This window comes from Engystomops pustulosus, unplaced genomic scaffold, assembly GCF_040894005.1.
Source record: "Engystomops pustulosus unplaced genomic scaffold, aEngPut4.maternal MAT_SCAFFOLD_354, whole genome shotgun sequence".
NCBI lineage: Eukaryota > Metazoa > Chordata > Amphibia > Anura > Leptodactylidae > Engystomops > Engystomops pustulosus.
This window is the reverse complement of record NW_027285233.1, coordinates 63,166-85,489: the sequence shown is the minus strand read 5'-3', so window position 1 is coordinate 85,489 and position 22,324 is coordinate 63,166. Positions and strand designations below refer to the sequence as shown.

Sequence of the window (22,324 nt, the reverse complement as noted above, 5' to 3'; positions counted from 1 at the left end):
CCACATGACCTCCTGACCCTTCTCCCCTCAGTTATGTGGTGGGGGCGGGGCTGGGGCACCACATGACCTCCTGACCCTTGTCCCCCCTCGGCTTTGTGGTGGGGGCGGGGCTGGGGCATCACATGACCTCCTGACCCTTCTCCCCCCTCGGCTATGTGGTGTGGGCGGAGCTGGGGCACCACATGACCTCCTGACCCTTCTCCCCTCAGTTATGTGGTGGGGGCGGGGCTGGGGCACCACATGACCTCCTGACCCTTCTCCCCTCGGCTATGTGGTGTGGGCGGGGCTGGGGCACCACATGACCTCCTGACCCTTCTCCCCCCTCGGCTATGTGGTGGGGGCGGGGCTGGGGCACCACATGACCTCCTGACCCTTCTCCCCTCAGTTATGTGGTGGGGGCGGGGCTGGGGCACCACATGACCTCCTGACCCTTCTCCCCTCAGTTATGTGGTGGGGGCGGGGCTGGGGCACCACATGACCTCCTGACCCTTCTCCCCTCAGTTATGTGGTGGGGGCGGGGCTGGGGCACCACATGACCTCCTGACCCTTCTCCCCTCAGTTATGTGGTGGGGGCGGGGCTGGGGCACCACATGACCTCCTGACCCTTCTCCCCTCAGTTATGTGGTGGGGGCGGGGCTGGGGCACCACATGACCTCCTGACCCTTCTCCCCTCAGTTATGTGGTGGGGGCGGGGCTGGGGCACCACATGACCTCCTGACCCTTCTCCCCCCTCGGCTATGTGGTGGGGGCGGGGCTGGGGCACCACATGACCTCCTGACCCTTCTCCCCTCAGTTATGTGGTGTGGGCGGGGCTGGGGCACCACATGACCTTCTGACCCTTCTCCCCTCAGCTATGACGTGGTCCTGGCCGGGAGCCCCATCGAGCTGCTCTGGAAGTTCCAGCAGTTTGAGCATCGGGTGGTCTTCTCTGCGGAGGGCTTCTGCTGGCCGGACTGGTCCCTGGCAGACAAGTACCCGCCCGTCAGCACCGGCAAGCGCTTCCTGAACTCCGGAGGTGAGTGCCGCCATGTGTGTGGTCATGTGATCACCAGTGTCATGTGACTGGTGTGACCCCGCTGCTTTCTCGCCCCGCAGGCTTCATGGGTTACGCCCCGCAGCTCTACCGCATCGCCCAACTATGGAAGTTCAAGGACGACGATGACGACCAATTGTTCTACACCAAGGTCTACCTGGACCAGGAGCTCAGGGTGAGGACATACCGGCATAGCCGAGAACATACCTACCTCACACTACCTACCGGACCCTCATGGGGGGAGCACACACTTACCTCCTACCACCTGACGTGGGGCACTCGCTGCCCGCCCCTTGTTCTGCCCGGGGGAGGTCCCGCTCTCTCCCCGCCCGCCCCTTGTTCTGCCCCGGGGAGGTCCCGCTCTCTCCCCGCCTGCCCCTTGTTCTGCCCCGGGGGCCGCTCTCCATGTCTGACCCGTTTCCTATCATTTTCAGGAGAGATTTAACATCGGGCTGGACCACAAGTCTAAGATTTTCCAGAACCTGAATGGCGCCATCGGTAGGTGTCTGTGGGGGGGGAGGTAGGTTGTGGCTGTGGGGGGTGAGGTAGGTTGTGGCTGTGGGGCGGGGGTAGGTTGTGGCTGTGGGGCGGGGGTAGGTTGTGGCTGTGGGGCGGAGGTAGGTTGTGGCTGTGGGGCGGAGGTAGGTTGTGGCTGTGGGGCGGAGGTAGGTTGTGGCTGTGGGGTGGAGGTAGGTTGTGGCTGTGGGGCGGAGGTAGGTTGTGGCTGTGGGGCGGAGGTAGGTTGTGGCTGTGGGGCGGAGGTAGGTTGTGGCTGTGGGGCGGAGGTAGGTTGTGGCTGTGGGGCGGAGGTAGGTTGTGGCTGTGGGGCGGAGGTAGGTTGTGGCTGTGGGGCGGAGGTAGGTTGTGGCTGTGGGGCGGAGGTAGGTTGCGGCTGTGGGGCGGGGGTAGGTTGCGGCTGTGGGGCGGGGGTAGGTTGCGGCTGTGGGGCGGGGGTAGGTTGCGGCTGTGGGGCGGGGGTAGGTTGCGGCTGTGGGGCGGGGGTAGGTTGCGGCTGTGGGGCGGGGGTAGGTTGCGGCTGTGGGGCGGGGGTAGGTTGCGGCTGTGGGGCGGGGGTAGGTTGCGGCTGTGGGGCGGGGGTAGGTTGCGGCTGTGGGGCGGGGGTAGGTTGCGGCTGTGGGGCGGGGGTAGGTGGCGGCTGTGGGGCTGGGGTAGGTGGCGGCTGTGGGGCTGGGGTAGGTGGCGGCTGTGGGGCTGGGGTAGGTGGCGGCTGTGGGGCTGGGGTAGGTGGCGGCTGTGGGGCTGGGGTAGGTGGCGGCTGTGGGGCTGGGGTAGGTGGCGGCTGTGGGGCTGGGGTAGGTGGCGGCTGTGGGGCTGGGGTAGGTGGCGGCTGTGGGGCTGGGGTAGGTGGCGGCTGTGGGGCTGGGGTAGGTGGCGGCTGTGGGGCTGGGGTAGGTGGCGGCTGTGGGGCTGGGGTAGGTGGCGGCTGTGGGGCTGGGGTAGGTGGCGGCTGTGGGGCTGGGGTAGGTGGCGGCTGTGGGGCTGGGGTAGGTGGCGGCTGTGGGGTAGGTGGCGGTAGGTGGCTGTGTCGGGGGGGTGAGGTAGGTGGCTGTGGGGTCGGGGGGTGAGGTAGGTGGCTGTGTCGGGGGGGGAGGTAGGTGCTGTGTCGGGGGGGTGAGGTAGGTGGCTGTGTCGGGGGGTGAGGTAGGTGGCTGTGTCGGGGGGGTGAGGTAGGTGGCTGTGTCGGGGGGGTGAGGTAGGTGGCTGTGTCGGGGGGGTGAGGTAGGTGGCTGTGTCGGGGGGGTGAGGTAGGTGGCTGTGTCGGGGGGGTGAGGTAGGTGGCTGTGGGGTCGGGGTAGGTGGCTGTGTCGGGGGGGGGGGTGTGAGGTAGGTGGCTGTGTCGGGGGGGGGTGAGGTGGGGGGGGTGAGTTAGGTGGCTGTGTCGGGGGGGGTGAGGTAGGTGGCTGTGTCGGGGGGGGGGGTGAGGTAGGTGTCTGTGGGGTCGGGGTAGGTGTCTGTGGGGTCGGGGGTGGTAGGTGGCTGTGGGGTCGGGGGGTGAGGTAGGTGGCTGTGTCGGGGGGTGAGGTAGGTGGCTGTGTCGGGGGGGTGAGGTAGGTGTCTGTGGGGTCGGGGTAGGTGGCTGTGTCGGGGGGGGGGGGGGTGAGGTAGGTGGCTGTGTCGGGGGGGGGGGTGAGGTAGGTGGCTGTGTCGGGGGGGGGGTGAGGTAGGTGGCTGTGTCGGGGGGGGTGAGGTAGGTGGCTGTGTCGGGGGGGGGGGGGGGTGAGGTAGGTGTCTGTGGGGTCGGGGGTGGTAGGTGGCTGTGTCGGGGGGGGTGTGAGGTAGGTGGCTGTGTCGGGGGGGGTGTGAGGTAGGTGGCTGTGTCGGGGGGGGGGGGGGTGAGGTAGGTGGCTGTGTCGGGGGGGGGGGTGTGAGGTAGGTGGCTGTGTCGGGGGGGGGGGGGGGTGAGGTAGGTGGCTGTGGTGGTTGTTTCGGGGGTTCTGCCCGGTTCACGTTCTCGCTTCCTCTCGCAGATGAGGTCGTCATGAAGTTTGATAAGAACAAGGTCCGGGCCGGAACGTGGCCTATGACACCATCCCTGTCGTTATCCACGGCAACGGACCCACCAAGGTACTGGCGCTGCCCCCTGCTGCCCGCTCTGGGGTTACCCACAATCCTCCTCACCTCTCACCCTGCTCCTCTACAGCTGCAGCTCAACTACCTGGGGAACTACGTGCCCAACGCCTGGACCCACGAGGGCGGCTGCGAGGTGTGCGACCAGGACCTGCTGGACATCTCCCAGGTGGAGGTGAGTGCAGCGCCCCCTGTGCACCCCCAGAATGCAGTGCAGCGCCCCCTTGCGCACCCCCAGAATGCAGTGCAGCGCCCCCTGTGCACCCCCAGAATGCAGTGCAGCGCCCCCTGTGCACCCCCAGAATGCAGTGCAGCGCCCCCTGTGCACCCCCTCCTGTACACCCCTCAGCTGCTCCCAGAATGCAGTGCAGCGCCCCCCCTGCGCACCCCCGGAATGCAGTGCAGCGCCCCCTGTGCACCCCCCAGCTGCTCCCAGAATGCAGTGCAGCAGAGCTTGACCCTTGCCTTCTGCCCCTTAGGATGATGATCTTCCCCGGGTGCTGCTGGGGGTCTTCATCGAGCAGCCCACCCCATTCCTGCCGCAGTTCCTGGAGAGGCTGGCGGCATTGAACTACCCGCGAAACCGCCTGTCCATCTACATCCATAACAGTGTAAGTAAGCTCCTCCTCCAGGAGTTCCTCAGAGGCGGGGGCATTGTATCACGTGACCTTACACTGACTCCGCCCCTGCAGGAGGTCTACCATGAGAAGCACATCCAGAATTTCTTTGACAGCCACAAGGAGGAGTTTCCCAGCGTCAAGGTGGTGGGTCCGGAGGAGGCGCTGAGCCAGGGCGAGGCCAGAGACATGGGCATGTAAGTCATGTGGGTGGAGCCTGTGCTCATTATTCATAGCTCCACCCACAAGTCTCTGGGACTGATGCATTGTGTGTACAGGGACCTGTGCCGGCAGGACGACACCTGTGACTACTACTACAGCCTGGACGCCGACGTGGTGCTGACCAACCCGGACACCCTGTACATGCTGATCCAAGAGAACCGGTCAGTGCATGGGGGAGGGGCCACCAGTAGGGGGAGGGGCCAATGTGATACCTACCTCTATCTGACGCCGCAATCCTTGTCCTTACAGGAAAGTCATCGCCCCCATGGTGTCTCGCAGCGGGAAGCTGTGGTCAAACTTCTGGGGGGCGCTGAGCCCCGAGGGGTACTACGCCCGCTCCGAGGACTATGTGGACATTGTGCAAGGGAAGAGGATGTGAGTACAACACCCTGTGGTGGGCGGGGCCTCTGGTGGAGGGCGAGGTCAGCTCACACGTCTGTGTCTTGCAGTGGGGTGTGGAACGTCCCGTACATCGCCCATTCCTACCTGGTTAAGGGCGAGACCCTCCGTCGTGAGTTGTCGCGCAGGAATGTCTTCACGTTGTCAGGAGTGGACCCCGACATGTCGTTCTGCAAGAGCGTCCGGGACAAGGTGGGTGACGGGCGAGGAAGATGGGGACCCCGCAGGAGGAGGGCCACCAGGTGTCGCTACAGCAGGGTGGTGGTGGGCGGGATGTGAGAGGTAGCGCCCCCTGTGGTGTAGTATGAAGCAGCAGTGTGAGCGCCCCCTGTGGTGTAGTATGAAGCAGCAGTGTGAGCGCCCCCTGTGGTGTAGTATGGAGGCAGCAGTGTGAGCGCCCCCTGTGGTGTAGTATGAAGCAGCAGTGTGAGCGCCCCCTGTGGTGTAGTATGGAGGCAGCAGTGTGAGCGCCCCCTGTGGTGTAGTATGGAGGCAGCAGTGTGAGCGCCCCCTATGGTGTAGTATGGAGGCAGCAGTGTGAGCGCCCCCTGTGGTGTAGTATGAAGCAGCAGTGTGAGCGCCCCCTGTGGTGTAGTATGGAGGCAGCAGTGTGAGCGCCCCCTGTGGTGTAGTATGAAGCAGCAGTGGTACAGGAACATTCTGCACCTCTCTAGGGGGAGCAGCTCTGGAGAGTGATTAGGGCGGAGCCTCATGCCCCTCCTCTTCCTCCCAGCAGGGCGTCTTCCTGCACATCAGTAACCGGGACGAGTTTGGTCGCCTGATCTCCACCTCCAACTACAACATCTCCCACCTCCACAACGACCTCTGGCAGATCTATGAGAACCCAGTGGTAAGGAGCCCCCTCCCCTATATAGCCCCCTCCCCTATATACCCCCCCCCCTATATACCTCCCATCTCCTATATACCTCCCTCCCCTATATACCTCCCTCCCCTATATACCTCCCATCTCCTATATACCTCCCTCCCCTATATTCCCCCTATATACCTCCCTCCCCTATATACCTCCCATCTCCTATATACCTCCCTCCCCTATATACCTCCCATCTCCTATATACCTCCCTCCCCTATATTCCCCCTATATACCTCCCTCCCCTATATACCTCCCATCTCCTATATACCTCCCTCCCCTATATACCTCCCATCTCCTATATACCCCCCTCCCCTATATACCTCCCTCCTCTATATTCCTCCTATATACCCCCCTCCCCTATATTGCTCCTATATACCCCCCTCCCCTATATTGCTCCTATATACCCCCTCCCCTATATTCCTCCCATCTCCTATATACCTCCCTCCCCTATATTCCCCCTATATACCTCCCTCCCCTATATACCTCCCATCTCCTATATACCTCCCTCCCCTATATACCTCCCATCTCCTATATACCCCCCTCCCCTATATACCTCCCTCCTCTATATTCCTCCTATATACCTCCCTCCTCTATATTCCTCCTATATACCCCCCTCCCCTATATTGCTCCTATATACCCCCTCCCCTATATTGCTCCTATATACCCCCTCCCCTATATTCCTCCTATATACCCCCCTCCCCTATATTCCTCCTATATACCCCCCTCCCCTATATTCCTCCTATATACCCCCCTCCCCTATATTCCTCCTATATACCCCCCTCCCCTATATTCCTCCTATATACCCCCCTCCCCTATATTCCTCCTATATACCCCCCTCCCCTATATTCCTCCTATATACCCCCCTCCCCTATATTCCTCCTATATACCCCCCTCCCCTATATTCCTCCTATATACCCCCCTCCCCTATATTCCTCCTATATACCCCCCTCCCCTATATTCCTCCTATATACCCCCCTCCCCTATATTCCTCCTATATACCCCCCTCCCCTATATTCCTCCTATATACCCCCCTCCCCTATATTCCTCCTATATACCCCCCTCCCCTATATTCCTCCTATATACCCCCCTCCCCTATATTCCTCCTATATACCCCCCTCCCCTATATACCCCCCTCCCCTATATACCTCCCTCCCCTATATACCTCCCTCCCCTATATACCTCCCTTCTCCTCCCCTCATTCTCCCCCCCCCCCCCCCTTGTATTTCTCTTTCCTCCTCCTCGGTTCTTTGACTCCATCTTCTGTTTCCAGGACTGGAAGGAGAAGTATATCCATGAGAACTACTCCCGGATCTTTGAGGAGGATTATTTCGAGCAGGTAAGGAGCAGCCCCTGGGGGGGGGGGATTCATTAGGAGCAGGTGTGGGAGTCCTACAGTACCTGACGTGTCCCTCCTCACAGCCCTGCCCGGATGTCTACTGGTTCCCCATCTTCAAGGACGTCATGTGCGACGAGTTCGTGGAGGAGATGGAAAACTTTGGTCAGTGGTCTGGAGGGAAGAACGAGGTGAGGAGAGGCCACCTGTGACACCTTGTGCCACAATGTGCCACCTTGTCGGGCGGGGGGGTTGTTGCAGGTGACAATGTGCCGCCTGTCAGTGGGGCAGTTTAGACTAAACTTTTCTAAAACGTAGAATAGACCCCAGAGGTTTCCTGGACACTTGGGAGGGGGGAGCGATGATTAACCTCCTCCTGTCTGGATCTTTTCTCTCAGGACAAGCGTCTGGCGGGTGGATACGAGAACGTGCCCACGGTGGACATCCACATGACGCAGGCCGGGTACCAGGAGCAATGGCTGAAGTTACTGAAGGAGTATGTGGCCCCTGTCACAGAGAAGCTGTTCCCTGGATATTACACCAAGGTAACCCCAACCCCTGCCCCCTCTATCACCCCCCCTTAAAGGGTTAACTCCGATTACACAATGATATCTACCAAATTGTCCTACGCGATTCCCCTTTAAAAACAAACAGAACGGCGTTCACACTGTGCTCCTATTTCTCTGCTGAGTTGTGGCATCTTCTGTTCTGAAGCTACTCGTCATAAATCCTCCTCCGCAGCAAAGCGGTGGAGATTTACCACTTCCTGTCGTGATTCCTACAAGTAAATCCCTGGAGCGCTGCATAGTGAGTACATGCAGGACGTCAGGAGGTTACATCCCCCGCACAATTTTGGATTTTGTAGCTTTTTTTTTTTTTTTTTGTAAGAGAATATGAATGATGACACAAAAGCCTTTCTTTTCCATTCATGGTTTGTGGTTTATACTCAGACTTCTGTGTGTTCTCTTTATAAATCCTAATGACAACCAAAAAGATCCAATTCTGCTGGGGTATGCAAATCCTGAGCGCAACTATATATAGTGACCTGTCTGGCAGAGTGTAGTAAGTATTAGAAACCAGCAGTGAAATGCAGCGTAGTCTGTACTGTGTGATCACTAAGAGTAAACTCCTTCTCTGCTGTGAAGATGATTTCCAGGCACCAAAGGGTGAAGAGGAGTGTATGACACAGCCTGAGGTGCAGAGGGACTGAAAAAATAATGGAGGGAGACGTCTATGGACACAATGCTCTCCTGGCTACATACATGACCTCCCCCTCCTCCCTCCAGAGTGAGCAGGAAGCAGCATCACATGACCTCCCCCTCCTCCCTCCAGAGTGAGCAGGAAGTAGCATCACATGACCTCCTCCTTCCAGAGAGAGCAGGAAGTAGCATCACATGACCTCCTCCTTCCAGAGAGAGCAGGAAGCAGCATCACATGACCTCCCCCCTCCAGAGAGAGCAGGAAGCAGCATCACATGACCTCCTCCCTCCAGAGAGAGCAGGAAGCTGCATCACATGACCTCCTCCCTCCAGAGAGAGCAGGAAGCTGCATCACATGACCTCCTCCTTCCAGAGAGAGCAGGAAGCTGCATCACATGACCTCCTCCCTCCAGAGAGAGCAGGAAGCTGCATCACATGACCTCCTCCCTCCAGAGAGAGCAGGAAGCAGCATCACATGACCTCCTCCTTCCAGAGAGAGCAGGAAGTAGCATCACATGACCTCCTCCTTCCAGAGAGAGCAGGAAGCAGCATCACATGACCTCCCCCCTCCAGAGAGAGCAGGAAGCTGCATCACATGACCTCCTCCCTCCAGAGAGAGCAGGAAGCTGCATCACATGACCTCCTCCCTCCAGAGAGAGCAGGAAGCTGCATCACATGACCTCCTTCCAGAGAGAGCAGGAAGCTGCATCACATGACCTCCTCCCTCCAGAGAGAGCAGGAAGCTGCATCACATGACCTCCTCCCTCCAGAGAGAGCAGGAAGCTGCATCACATGACCTCCTCCCTCCAGAGAGAGCAGGAAGCTGCATCACATGACCTCCTCCCTCCAGAGAGAGCAGGAAGCTGCATCACATGACCTCCTCCCTCCAGAGAGAGCAGGAAGCTGCATCACATGACCTCCTCCCTCCAGAGAGAGCAGGAAGCGGCATCGCATGACCTCCTCCCTCCAGAGAGAGCAGGAAGCGGCATCGCATGACCTCCCCCTCATTCCAGAATGAACAGGAAGCTGCATCACATGACCTCCCCCTCCTCCTTCCAGAGTGAGCAGGAAGCTGCATCACATGACCTCCACCCTCCAGAGAGAGCAGGAAGTAGCATCACATGACCTCCCCCTCCTCCTTCCAGAGTGAGCAGGAAGCTGCATCACATGACCTCCACCCTCCAGAGAGAGCAGGAAGCAGCATCACATGACCTCCTCCTCCTTCCAGAGTGAGCAGGAAGCTGCATCACATGACCTCCTCCTTCCAGAGTGAGCAGGAAGCAGCATCACATGACCTCCACCCTCCAGAGTGAGCAGGAAGCAGCATCACATGACCTCCCCCTCCTCCCTCCAGAGTGAGAAGGAAGCTGCATCACATGACCTCCTCCCTCCAGAGTGAGCAGGATGCAGCATCACATGACCTCCCCCTCCAGAGAGAGCAGGAAGCAGCATCACATGACCTCCCCCTCCTCCTTCCCGAGAGAGCAGGAAGCTGCATCACATGACCTCCTCCCTCCAGAGAGAGCAGGAAGCTGCATCACATGACCTCCTCCCTCCAGAGAGAGCAGGAAGCTGCATCACATGACCTCCTCCCTCCAGAGAGAGCAGGAAGCTGCATCACATGACCTCCTCCTTCCAGAGAGAGCAGGAAGCTGCATCACATGACCTCCTCCCTCCAGAGAGAGCAGGAAGCTGCATCACATGACCTCCTCCCTCCAGAGAGAGCAGGAAGCAGCATCACATGACCTCCTCCTTCCAGAGAGAGCAGGAAGTAGCATCACATGACCTCCTCCTTCCAGAGAGAGCAGGAAGCAGCATCACATGACCTCCCCCCTCCAGAGAGAGCAGGAAGCTGCATCACATGACCTCCTCCCTCCAGAGAGAGCAGGAAGCTGCATCACATGACCTCCTCCCTCCAGAGAGAGCAGGAAGCTGCATCACATGACCTCCTTCCAGAGAGAGCAGGAAGCTGCATCACATGACCTCCTCCCTCCAGAGAGAGCAGGAAGCTGCATCACATGACCTCCTCCCTCCAGAGAGAGCAGGAAGCTGCATCACATGACCTCCTCCCTCCAGAGAGAGCAGGAAGCTGCATCACATGACCTCCTCCCTCCAGAGAGAGCAGGAAGCTGCATCACATGACCTCCTCCCTCCAGAGAGAGCAGGAAGCTGCATCACATGACCTCCTCCCTCCAGAGAGAGCAGGAAGCGGCATCGCATGACCTCCTCCCTCCAGAGAGAGCAGGAAGCGGCATCGCATGACCTCCCCCTCATTCCAGAATGAACAGGAAGCTGCATCACATGACCTCCCCCTCCTCCTTCCAGAGTGAGCAGGAAGCTGCATCACATGACCTCCACCCTCCAGAGAGAGCAGGAAGTAGCATCACATGACCTCCCCCTCCTCCTTCCAGAGTGAGCAGGAAGCTGCATCACATGACCTCCACCCTCCAGAGAGAGCAGGAAGCAGCATCACATGACCTCCTCCTCCTTCCAGAGTGAGCAGGAAGCTGCATCACATGACCTCCTCCTTCCAGAGTGAGCAGGAAGCAGCATCACATGACCTCCACCCTCCAGAGTGAGCAGGAAGCAGCATCACATGACCTCCCCCTCCTCCCTCCAGAGTGAGAAGGAAGCTGCATCACATGACCTCCTCCCTCCAGAGTGAGCAGGATGCAGCATCACATGACCTCCCCCTCCAGAGAGAGCAGGAAGCAGCATCACATGACCTCCCCCTCCTCCTTCCCGAGAGAGCAGGAAGCTGCATCACATGACCTCCTCCCTCCAGAGAGAGCAGGAAGCAGCATCGCATGACCTCCCCCTCCTCCTTCCAGAGTGAGCAGGAAGCTGCATCACATGACCTCCTCCCTCCAGAGAGAGCAGGAAGCGGCATCGCATGACCTCCCCCTCCTCCTTCCAGAGTGAGCAGGAAGCTGCATCACATGACCTCCTCCTTCCAGAGTGAGCAGGAAGCTGCATCACATGACCTCCACCCTCCAGAGAGAGCAGGAAGCAGCATCACATGACCTCCTCATCCTTCCAGAGTGAGCAGGAAGCTGCATCACATGACCTCCCCCTCCAGAGAGAGCAGGAAGCAGCATCACATGACCTCCCCCTCCTCCTTCCAGAGAGAGCAGGAAGCTGCATCACATGACCTCCCCCTCCTCCTTCCAGAGTGAGCAGGAAGCAGCATCACATGACCTCCTCCTCCTCCTTCCAGAGTGAGCAGGAAGCAGCATCACATGACCTCCTCCTTCCTGAGTGAGCAGGAAGCTGCATCACATGACCTCCTCCCTCCAGAGTGAGCAGGAAGCTGCATCACATGACCTCCTCCCTCCAGAGTGAGCAGGATGCAGCATCACATGACCTCCCCCTCCAGAGAGAGCAGGAAGCAGCATCACATGACCTCCCCCTCCTCCTTCCAGAGAGAGCAGGAAGCTGCATCACATGACCTCCTCCCTCCAGAGAGAGCAGGAAGCAGCATCGCATGACCTCCCCCTCCTCCTTCCAGAGTGAGCAGGAAGCTGCATCACATGACCTCCTCCCTCCAGAGAGAGCAGGAAGCGGCATCGCATGACCTCCCCCTCCTCCTTCCAGAGTGAGCAGGAAGCTGCATCACATGACCTCCTCCTTCCTGAGTGAGCAGGAAGCTGCATCACATGACCTCCTCCTTCCTGAGTGAGCAGGAAGCTGCATCACATGACCTCCACCCTCCAGAGAGAGCAGGAAGCAGCATCACATGACCTCCTCCTCCTTCCAGAGTGAGCAGGAAGCAGCATCACATGACCTCCCCCTCCTCCTTCCAGAGAGAGCAGGAAGCTGCATCACATGACCTCCTCCCTCCAGAGAGAAGGAAGCGGCATCGCATGACCTCCCCCTCCTCCTTCCAGAGAGAGCAGGAAGCTGCATAACATGACCTCCTCCTTCCAGAGTGAGCAGGAAGCTGCATCACATGACCTCCTCCCTCCAGAGAGAGCAGGAAGCGGCATCGCATGACCTCCCCCTCCTCCTTCCAGAGTGAGCAGGAAGCTGCATCACATGACCTCCTCCTTCCAGAGTGAGCAGGAAGCAGCATCACATGACCTCCCCCTCCTCCTTCCAGAGAGAGCAGGAAGCTGCATCACATGACCTCCTCCCTCCAGAGAGAAGGAAGCGGCATCGCATGACCTCCCCCTCCTCCTTCCAGAGAGAGCAGGAAGCTGCATAACATGACCTCCTCCTTCCAGAGTGAGCAGGAAGCTGCATCACATGACCTCCTCCCTCCAGAGAGAGCAGGAAGCGGCATCGCATGACCTCCCCCTCCTCCTTCCAGAGTGAGCAGGAAGCTGCATCACATGACCTCCTCCTTCCAGAGTGAGCAGGAAGCTGCATCACATGACCTCCACCCTCCAGAGAGAGCAGGAAGCAGCATCACATGACCTCCTCCTCCTTCCAGAGTGAGCAGGAAGCTGCATCACATGACCTCCCCCTCCAGAGAGAGCAGGAAGCAGCATCACATGACCTCCCCCTCCTCCTTCCAGAGAGAGCAGGAAGCTGCATCACATGACCTCCCCCTCCTCCTTCCAGAGTGAGCAGGAAGCAGCATCACATGACCTCCTCCTCCTCCTTCCAGAGTGAGCAGGAAGCAGCATCACATGACCTCCTCCTTCCTGAGTGAGCAGGAAGCAGCATCACATGACCTCCACCCTCCAGAGAGAGCAGGAAGCAGCATCACATGACCTCCCCCTCCTCCCTCCAGAGTGAGCAGGAAGCTGCATCACATGACCTCCTCCTCCTTCCAGAGTGAGCAGGAAGCTGCATCACATGACCTCCTTCCTCCAGAGTGAGCAGGATGCAGCATCACATGACCTCCTCCCTCCAGAGTGAGCAGGAAGCAGCAGCCCCTCCCCTCTAGCAGTTACAGCCGGTAGAATTTCTTGTGTACACTCAGGATGGTCACAGACATGAGCAGCTGCTGCAGGGAGAGGCTACACTGAGGAGGACAGCAAAGTAACTGCGGCACATGGGAACCGTTCTGCCTCTTCTCTTTATCACCTGAGAGATGATTGGAGTTTTGTTGTCTCCTAGGCCAAGGCGCTGCTGAACTTCATCGTGCGGTACCGTCCTGACGAGCAGCCGTTCCTGCGCCCGCACCACGACTCCTCCACCTTCACCATCAACATCGCCCTAAACAGCAAAGGCGTGGACTACGAGGTGAGTGGCGCTGGTCACGTGGGGTGAGTGTGGGCCCCGGATTGTGGCCCCGCGCAGACACTAACCCCCGGCTCCTCCCCCTCCACAGGGCGGCGGCTGCAGATTCATCCGCTACAACTGCCGCGTGGAGTCTCCTCGTAAGGGATGGTCCTTGATCCACCCGGGACGGCTGACACATTACCACGAGGGGCTGCCCACCACCTGGGGGACACGGTACATCATGGTGTCATTTGTGGACCCCTGACCCGAGGACCCCCCCCCCCAGGAGGACACTGAGGGGCGCTGACACCTAACATGGCGTCTCTTCTACAAGGCGGAGTCATCGTAGTGGAGGGCGTCCGCCAACGGCGCAGGTCACGTGACCAAAGCCGCGGAGGCGGAGCCACTGCAGAGGTCACGGATCAGGGCGCTGGCACTGATGACGCTTTATAAATCATTCGCCGCTTTTGTACAAAACGCTTTAAATTATTCGCTGCCTGAAACTTGTTTTTTTTAATAGAAATATTTTTAATAAGAAATTGAGATTTGTGTAATAAATATTTCTGTAAAGGTTTTGTCTCTACATTGTCTCCTACTCCAGTCACATCCAAAGCTGCAACCACAGTGCAGTCAGGAGACAACAGCAGAATAGTGAGTGCAGCTCTGGAGTATAATACAGGATGTAACTCAGGATCAGTACAGGATAAGTAATGTCATGTATGTACACAGTGACTGCACCAGCAGCAGAATAGTGAGTGCAGCTCTGGGGTATAATACAGGATGTAACTCAGGATCAGTACAGGATAAGTAATGTCATGTATGTACACAGTGACTGCACCAGCAGCAGAATAGTGAGTGCAGCTCTGGGGTATAATACAGGATGTAACTCAGGATCAGTACAGGATAAGTAATGTCATGTATGTACACAGTGACTGCACCAGCAGCAGAATAGTGAGTGCAGCTCTGGAGTACAATACAGGATGTAACTCAGGATCAGCACAGGATAAGTAATGTCATGTATGTACACAGTGACTGCACCAGCAGCAGAATAGTGAGTGCAGCTCTGGGGTATAATACAGGATGTAACTCAGGATCAGTACAGGATAAGTAATGTCATGTATGTACACAGTGACTGCACCAGCAGCAGAATAGTGAGTGCAGCTCTGGGGTATAATACAGGATGTAACTCAGGATCAGTACAGGATAAGTAATGTCATGTATGTACACAGTGACTGCACCAGCAGCAGAATAGTGAGTGCAGCTCTGGGGTATAATACAGGATGTAACTCAGGATCAGTACAGGATAAGTAATGTCATGTATGTACAGTGACTGCACCAGCAGCAGAATAGTGAGTGCAGCTCTGGGGTATAATACAGGATGTAACTCAGGATCAGCACAGGATAAGTAATGTCATGTATGTACACAGTGACTGCACCAGCAGCAGAATAGTGAGTGCAGCTCTGGGGTATAATACAGGATGTAACTCAGGATCAGTACAGGATAAGTAATGTCATGTATGTACAGTGACTGCACCAGCAGCAGAATAGTGAGTGCAGCTCTGGTGTATAATACAGGATGTAACTCAGGATCAGTACAGGATAAGTAATGTCATGTATGTACACAGTGACTGCACCAGCAGCAGAATAGTGAGTGCAACTCTGGTGTATAATACAGGATGTAACTCAGGATCAGTACAGGATAAGTAATGTCATGTATGTACACAGTGACTGCACCAGCAGCAGAATAGTGAGTGCAGCTCTGGGGTATAATACAGGATGTAACTCAGGATCAGTACAGGATAAGTAATGTCATGTATGTACACAGTGACTGCACCAGCAGCAGAATAGTGAGTGCAGCTCTGGGGTATAATACAGGATGTAACTCAGGATCAGTACAGGATAAGTAATGTCATGTATGTACACAGTGACTGCACCAGCAGCAGAATAGTGAGTGCAGCTCTGGGGTATAATACAGGATGTAACTCAGGATCAGTACAGGATAAGTAATGTCATGTATGTACAGTGACTGCACCAGCAGCAGAATAGTGAGTGCAGCTCTGGGGTATAATACAGGATGTAACTCAGGATCAGTACAGGATAAGTAATGTCATGTATGTACACAGTGACTGCACCAGCAGCAGAATAGTGAGTGCAGCTCTGGAGTATAATACAGGATGTAACTCAGGATCAGTACAGGATAAGTAATGTCATGTATGTACACAGTGACTGCACCAGCAGCAGAATAGTGAGTGCAGCTCTGGGGTATAATACAGGATGTAACTCAGGATCAGTACAGGATAAGTAATGTCATGTATGTACACAGTGACTGCACCAGCAGCAGAATAGTGAGTGCAGCTCTGGAGTATAATACAGGATGTAACTCAGGATCAGTACAGGATAAGTAATGTCATGTATGTACACAGTGACTGCACCAGCAGCAGAATAGTTTGTGCTGACTCATTTTGCTGTGAGCTACTGACGGGTGTGGTTGTGTGCTGCTGAGCTCCTGCACCACCTGGAGCAAACCCAATCCACCCAGGCCTGCTCTCTCCTCCCCAGGGAGGGAGTGGGTTCTGTGGGATGAATCCTGCAGGAAAGTCCCAGGCTCCTGTCTCCCGGACCAGGCCGGCGGGGGGCAGGAGAATCCAGTTACCGGCCAAAACTGATGGCGTGAGAAGATCTGCCCGGAGCCAAGGACGCAGCGATGTGACCTCGGCTGCCACCCCCAAGACCCAGGGAAGCCGCAAGGTCTCCGGAACACAGAATATTAAGGCAAGTAACATCAGCCTGAGTGCTCCTCCTGGAAAGCTGAGTGACTGTGCGGGAAAGCTGGGTGGTTCAGCTGGAAAGCTGGGTGCTCACGGAGGTGTGCAAAAAGCATGGGGTGATCTTAAGGCCCGGGAGTCTGCTTCCATCTATGGCTCCCGGATTGCTGAGCACCTCCGTGAGTACGAGGAAGCTGGAAAAGCGCTGAGGAGGCTCCAGGAGGAGATAAGGGAGACCGTGGCCCTAGCGGGGGTGGCTACACAGAGAAAGAAAAAGTCTGATCTTCTTAACACCATAGACAGACTAAAAGCCGAGGTCACCGCTCTGGAAGAAAAGCGTCATCTAATCCGTGAGCACAGCGGTCCGTTTCGTGAGAAATTAGAAAACGACGCCCGGTTTGATGATATGCGCCAGGAGAAGCTGAGAAAGCTGAAGGGGCTTCAGGTCCAGGCGGATGATGGCGATGATGAGGAGGATGAGGAAGACCTGCCGTGTCCGTCTGGTGGCCTGCACCAACACCAGCAGGCCTCGCACGACAGGCTGCCTGCAGAGCAAGCGCCATTACCATCAGGCTGCGGCTCTGCCAACCTGGAGGAGGAAAGTGATGACAGCGGCCAGGGAGGGGCGCTAATGGCTCAGATCCGTCAGCTTGAGTCCCCAGTTCACCTCCAGAACTTCTCCTTTGGCGAAGATTTGCCGGATGACGACCAAAAGAGGAAGAAGACGAGACCCAAGAAGACCAAGGCGTCTCAGGAGGTGAATCTGGTGTTTCGTCCCCTCCCTGTTTCCTCCGGGCGGGCAGCAGTGCCAGCCTGTCGTGTAGGCCCCGTTGCCCAGCCCAGCACGAATCCTGCAGTGGACTCGGTGCCAGGGTGCGGGGAGATTGCAAAGCCACGTTCCATCATGGCGCAGAGCACCAGCCTTGTTTGCAGTAGCAAGGATGGTGCAGGGAAGGCATCGGCCGAAAGGCCGGACAGTGAGGGCGATCCAGCAGGTCCTGGTACTGTGCGCTGCCCCCCAGTGGGAGGGGGGGGTGAACCAGTGCCAGGGGCAGTGGCTCCTGTGGCCCCTAGCGCTGTTGCTTGCTCCGGTGAGCAGCGGCAGCGTGATGGGGCTGCTGGGGCTTGTAGTGCGGCGCCTCCCAAACATCCCGTGCAGCCTGCAGAGAAAGTCGCAGGAAAAGTGTTATTCTGTATTGGTGCATCAAACTCTGAAGACATGAAAGGGGCAAAAAAACTGTCTGGAGTCTGTAAGGACAAGAGGCCTCTACCACCAATCGAGCAGCGATGCTCAAACATCATAAAAACTGCTGGACAACAAGGGGTTAATGCCAATGAGGCAGAGGGCACAAGTAAGATCGGGGTTGGAGCTGCCTCTTCTCAGGCTGAATCAGCTATGGAGGTGGCTCTACCCCCAGTGCCCAGTGACGCCGAGGCAACCCCAGGTCCTCCTGGCCCAGCTGGTGTGAGTGATGCAAGGAAGCGAGGCAGTACTCTACATAGTGTGGTGAATGTGGGGGTGGTGAATGGTGCTGAGGGGGGTGATCCTGGTAAGAGTGCTGGACCATCTGCACCCCCAGTGGTGGCCGCTCCCATAAGGAGCTATGCGAGTGTCACCGCTGGGGCAAGTGGGGTTAACTCCTTGTCTCCTGGCTCTGGGAACAGCGTTTTGCAAAGGCGTCTTCTGGAGGCTCTCAGGAGAGGGGAAAAGTCAATCACTGTAGAGGGGAGAGAGGTTGATCTGTCCTTCTGGACAGACAGGCATGGCCTGGCAGCCTTCCAAGAGAAAAGGGGGGGGGAGACTGTATGGTCTTTACCCACAACCGGGCCCGGAGCTGCCCGTAGGAATGTGGTTCGTCTTCGCTGGAGGGGCAGTGACGCATGCCCACCCAGGTCAAGGGTGGTGGAGCTCCTCCTGAAGATGAACTTCAGGGCTAGTGACATCTTTGCCCTGATACATCCTTATGGTACTCTGGAGTTCGATGTCAGCTTTGTTCGGCCGGAGGGCTTAGAGCTCTTCTGGTCGAATTATGAGCTGGCAAAGAACGAGCCCGCATGGCGAGACTTTGCTGTGCAAGCAGTGTCTCGCCAAAACACAGTCAAGAAGGTGACCGTTTTGACCCGTAATGAGTCACTTTCTTGCATGGACATCATGACTTGGCTCAGTCGTTATGGTGAGGTTGTACAGGTACCGCAGAAAAACCGTGATGAATTTGGCATTTGGTCTGGAGCCTGGACCTTCATGATGAAGTTGAAGTGTTCAGGCGGCACAGTCGCCCACATTCCCTCTTCAGCCTTTCTTGGGCGGGACAGAATCCTGATTTTCTACCAGGGGCAGCCGAAGGTCTGTCACAGGTGCGGTGACCCCACACACTTTAGCGCCAGCTGCCAAGTGCAGAAGTGCGCTTTGTGTGGTGGGCTAGGTCATCTCGCTGCATCCTGTAGGGACATTAGGTGTAACCTGTGTGGTGAGCTCGGTCACCCTTTCAGCCGTTGTCCTCGCTCCTTTGCCAATGCGGTTGTGACCCCAGTGGAGGAGAGCCATGAGGTTGCTTCTGCTGGGGAAGGTACCAGCAGAGGTGGAGGAGCTGAGGGGCCTGTGAAGAAAAGCAAGAATAAGTCGCCTTCTCAGTTGAGGCGGCTTGAAGCCAGACAAAAAGGGAGAGAACTGGGGAAGCCTCAGGTTGCTGGGGTGACCCTTGGTCCTTCCTCAGAGGCTGGTCTTGCTACTGAGGCCCTGAGGGATGATGAGTTGGATGAGGAGGTCAGGAGGATGGAGCGCGAGAAAGGTGCCATGTCCTCCACGTCCTCCCATTATGAGAGTATGGATGAGGATAACAGGATTTGGCTAGAAAATAAGCGCAAGCAGAAAAAGAAAAGACGCGGCGTATCTAAGGTACCTAAGGAAGGGAAAACTTCCTCCCCTCTGGTTGAGCTTTCCAACCGGTTCCTCACCCTCGATGAGATCGCCTCCTCGGGAAGAGAGGCTGAGGGTGGGGTTCTGGAGGTGGCGGCGGAGCAGCCTGCAGGGGTCGCCGAGTCTCTATCCTCTGGGGATGCTGGGTCCTCAGAGTGGGAGACTGACTCAGAGTCAGGAGACAAGGACGAAGGAGAGGGTGGTCCGGGTGGGTCCTTGGGGGCCAATAACAATATGGACACCACAATTTCATTAAAGAGAAGTTGCCCCAATTCTGATAGTAAAAAAGAAAGGGGATCATCTTCAGAGGACAGTAGAGGGAAGGGGAATAGTAAGAAAAAAGCCGTCTAACTCAATCACTCATGATGGCGGCACCCACTCCGTTGACACTGGCGTCCATTAATGTCGCCAGCATTAAGTCTGATGCGGCTAGATTTGCGGCCTTTGATTTTCTCGGCCGTGTTGAAGCCGACATTTTATTTTTGCAGGAGACCAGGCTGCCAGATTTGGCGGCCGTGTTTAAAGCTAAGAGGGAATGGAGACACGGGCCTTCCTATTGGTCTCTTGCGGCCGAGCCGTATAGCGGAGTGGCGGTCCTTTTTACCGCACCGGTAGAATGCCGACGAGTTATTGAGTTAGAAATGGGGAGGTGCCTGATCCTGGATGTCCTCATGAAGGGACAAGAACTTCGTCTTATTAACATCTATGGTCCCCAGTCCAAGTGGGACAGGAAGTGTCTCTTTATGAGGATCAAGCCCTACCTTTTTACAAGTCGGCAGGTGGTCTTTGGAGGGGACTTCAATGCTGTCACGAGGTCCCAGGATAGGGGAGGTTCCAGAGACAAGCTGACTTATGATAGCGTCGCTCTTAATAGCATAGCCAGTGAGGCTCGCCTGGTGGATGTCCACATCCGGCACACCCCAGGCCACGCGGGGTTCACCTATTATAGGGGTAGCTGCAGGTCTAGAATAGACAGGTTTTATTTAAAGGAGGAAGCCATCTCTTCAGCAGTGTCCGTTGTTGAGGTGGAGTTCTCCGACCACTGTTTAATTTTGTTTTCTCTGAATGTTACAGAGACCCCCCGGATGGGAAGAGGCTACTGGAAGCTCAATTCGTCTCTCCTGGAGGAAGCGGAGATCAGACAATCCTTTGAGGACTTTCTTCAGAGCCAGGTACCTTTGCTGGGCCTTTGTAGCTGTAAGTCAGAGTGGTGGGAGATGCTCAAGAAAAGGGTGGCGAGATTCTTCCGCCAGCTCTCGAGCCTCAGGAGCCTGGACAGGTACCGCCTGTATCAGGGCCTGAGGAGGAAACTCGAGCATCTCATCTCGACTGGAGGTAGTCGTGAGGACATCTCCAGAGTGAAATCCTTGCTGAAGAGGTGTCAGTACGATAGACACGCATCTTTGGTTTTTGAGAGGGATTATGGGAAATACCGCTCGCCCGACCCTTACAGAAACTGTAAGATGTCAGTGAATGGTAAAGTTGTCACGGGACTGGTTGACAGTACGGGATCCCTGAAAAGGTCCAGATCAGGGATTCTGGAGGTCGTCAGATCCTTCTACTCACACCTCTTGGGCAGGAAGGATCTAGATCGGGATGTGATGTCGGCTTTCCTGGCTGAAACTGTCCCTGAGCCAGGAGTAGACCCCTCTCTTGATGTTTTGACAGAGATGATCAGGGAAGAGGAAGTCAGCCGGGCGATTGAAGGGCTCGCCCTCAAGAAATCGCCGGGTCCGGATGGCTTAACATCCGAGTTTTATAAGACCTTTAAGGACGCCTTGGTTCCCCTCTTGACTGAGGTATATAATGAGTGTCTTTCCTCGGGCACTCTGCCGAAGTCAATGAGGAGGTCTGCCCTGATCATCCTGTCAAAGGGTAAGGACCGATCTCGTATTGAGAACTGGCGTCCCATAGCGCTTCTCAATACGGACAGAAAGGTTTTGGCAAAGGTGCTGTTTAATCGGCTGGTGCAGTTTGCGCCCCGGCTCCTTTCGGGGACCCAGCACTGCTCTGTTCCAGGCCGCAGTACATTTAGTGCTGTGCTGTGTGTCCGGGAGGCAGTGGAGCAGGGCAGGGCTGGTAACTGGAAGGGGTACTTGCTGTCCTTGGATCAGGCAAAAGCGTTTGATCGGGTTAACCACGAGTACCTCTGGTCTGTCCTTCTGAGGTATGGCCTGCCGGGTGGGTTTGTCAATTGGCTGAAAGTTTTGTACGCAGGGGCAGAGAGTTTCCCGCTTGTAAACGGTTGGATTGGCCGCTCTTTTGAGGTTGGGTCTGGTGTTCGCCAGGGTTGTCCTCTGAGCCCACTACTGTACGTGTTCGCGATTGACCCATTCCTTAGGAGGGTTGATCGTGGGCCGTTGGTGGGAGTCGGGATGGACCGGGCAGCACCGGAAGCCACTCTAAGGGTGGTAGCGTACGCCGATGACGTCACTGTTTTTGTGTCCTCGAGAGGGGAGGCGCAATGGGTGATGTCAGAGGTTGACCGCTACTCAGAGGCTTCTGGGTCCAAGATCAACCGGGATAAGTGTGAGAGTCTCTGGCTGGGAGAGGGGGATCCAGGCTTTGATCTCCCGGACACTCTTCCAGGGCCCCAGGACTCTGCCAAAGTTCTCGGCATCGAATTTGGCCAGGGGGATTACCCCATGCAAAACTGGGACGGCAGGCTTAAGATCGCCGCTCAGAGGGTAGACCAGTGGAAGGGTTGGTCTTTGACCCTCAGAGAAAGGGTTAATCTGATTAAAACTTACCTGCTCCCATTGCTGATATATCTGGGCAGTGTGTGCATGTTGCCAGAACCCCTCTGGACTCGGGTCTACAGTCTGTTCTTCCAGCTGTTATGGGGGAATAGGCTGAACCTTATCAAGAGGGAGGTTACTTACCGCACGAGGAGACAAGGAGGGTTGTGTATGGTCAACCCTGTGGTGTTCCTAGTGAATACCTTTCTTAAGATCAATATCGCCAACCTCTGGAAAGAGAGGGCTCCTCCGTGGGTATACTCCTGCAGGGGATGGTTTCGGCCTTTCTTCCAGGAATGGGAGACAGGAGGGCAAGTGAAGGATCTCCGTACACCGCATGGGCATCTTCCGGCTTACGCTACCCCGGTTCTGAAGGTGATTCGCCGGTGGGGTCTGGGAATGTGGGAGATCAGGACCATGTCGAGGAAACTCCTTGACAAGAGGGTTCTGTTTGCCCGTTTCCAGAAGCCTC

At 56.7% G+C, this 22,324-nt stretch overlaps 1 protein-coding gene across 1 annotated transcript; it reads left to right on the top strand.

Moving 5' to 3' along the window:
- Positions 1 to 828: 828 nt before the first annotated feature.
- LOC140110978 (multifunctional procollagen lysine hydroxylase and glycosyltransferase LH3-like) lies at positions 829 to 14,005 on the top strand (the record flags this gene model as incomplete). The annotated part of the gene is given in 17 exon segments (XM_072132304.1): positions 829 to 1,015; positions 1,096 to 1,208; positions 1,468 to 1,531; positions 3,523 to 3,561; positions 3,564 to 3,619; positions 3,696 to 3,797; positions 4,102 to 4,233; positions 4,315 to 4,436; positions 4,518 to 4,622; positions 4,711 to 4,836; positions 4,911 to 5,052; positions 5,594 to 5,710; positions 7,002 to 7,067; positions 7,151 to 7,255; positions 7,463 to 7,609; positions 13,328 to 13,453; positions 13,542 to 14,005. Coding segments are annotated over 17 exon segments (1,905 nt in total), but the record flags the coding sequence as incomplete, so codon positions are not given.
- Between the last annotated feature and the right edge of the window lie 8,319 nt (positions 14,006 to 22,324).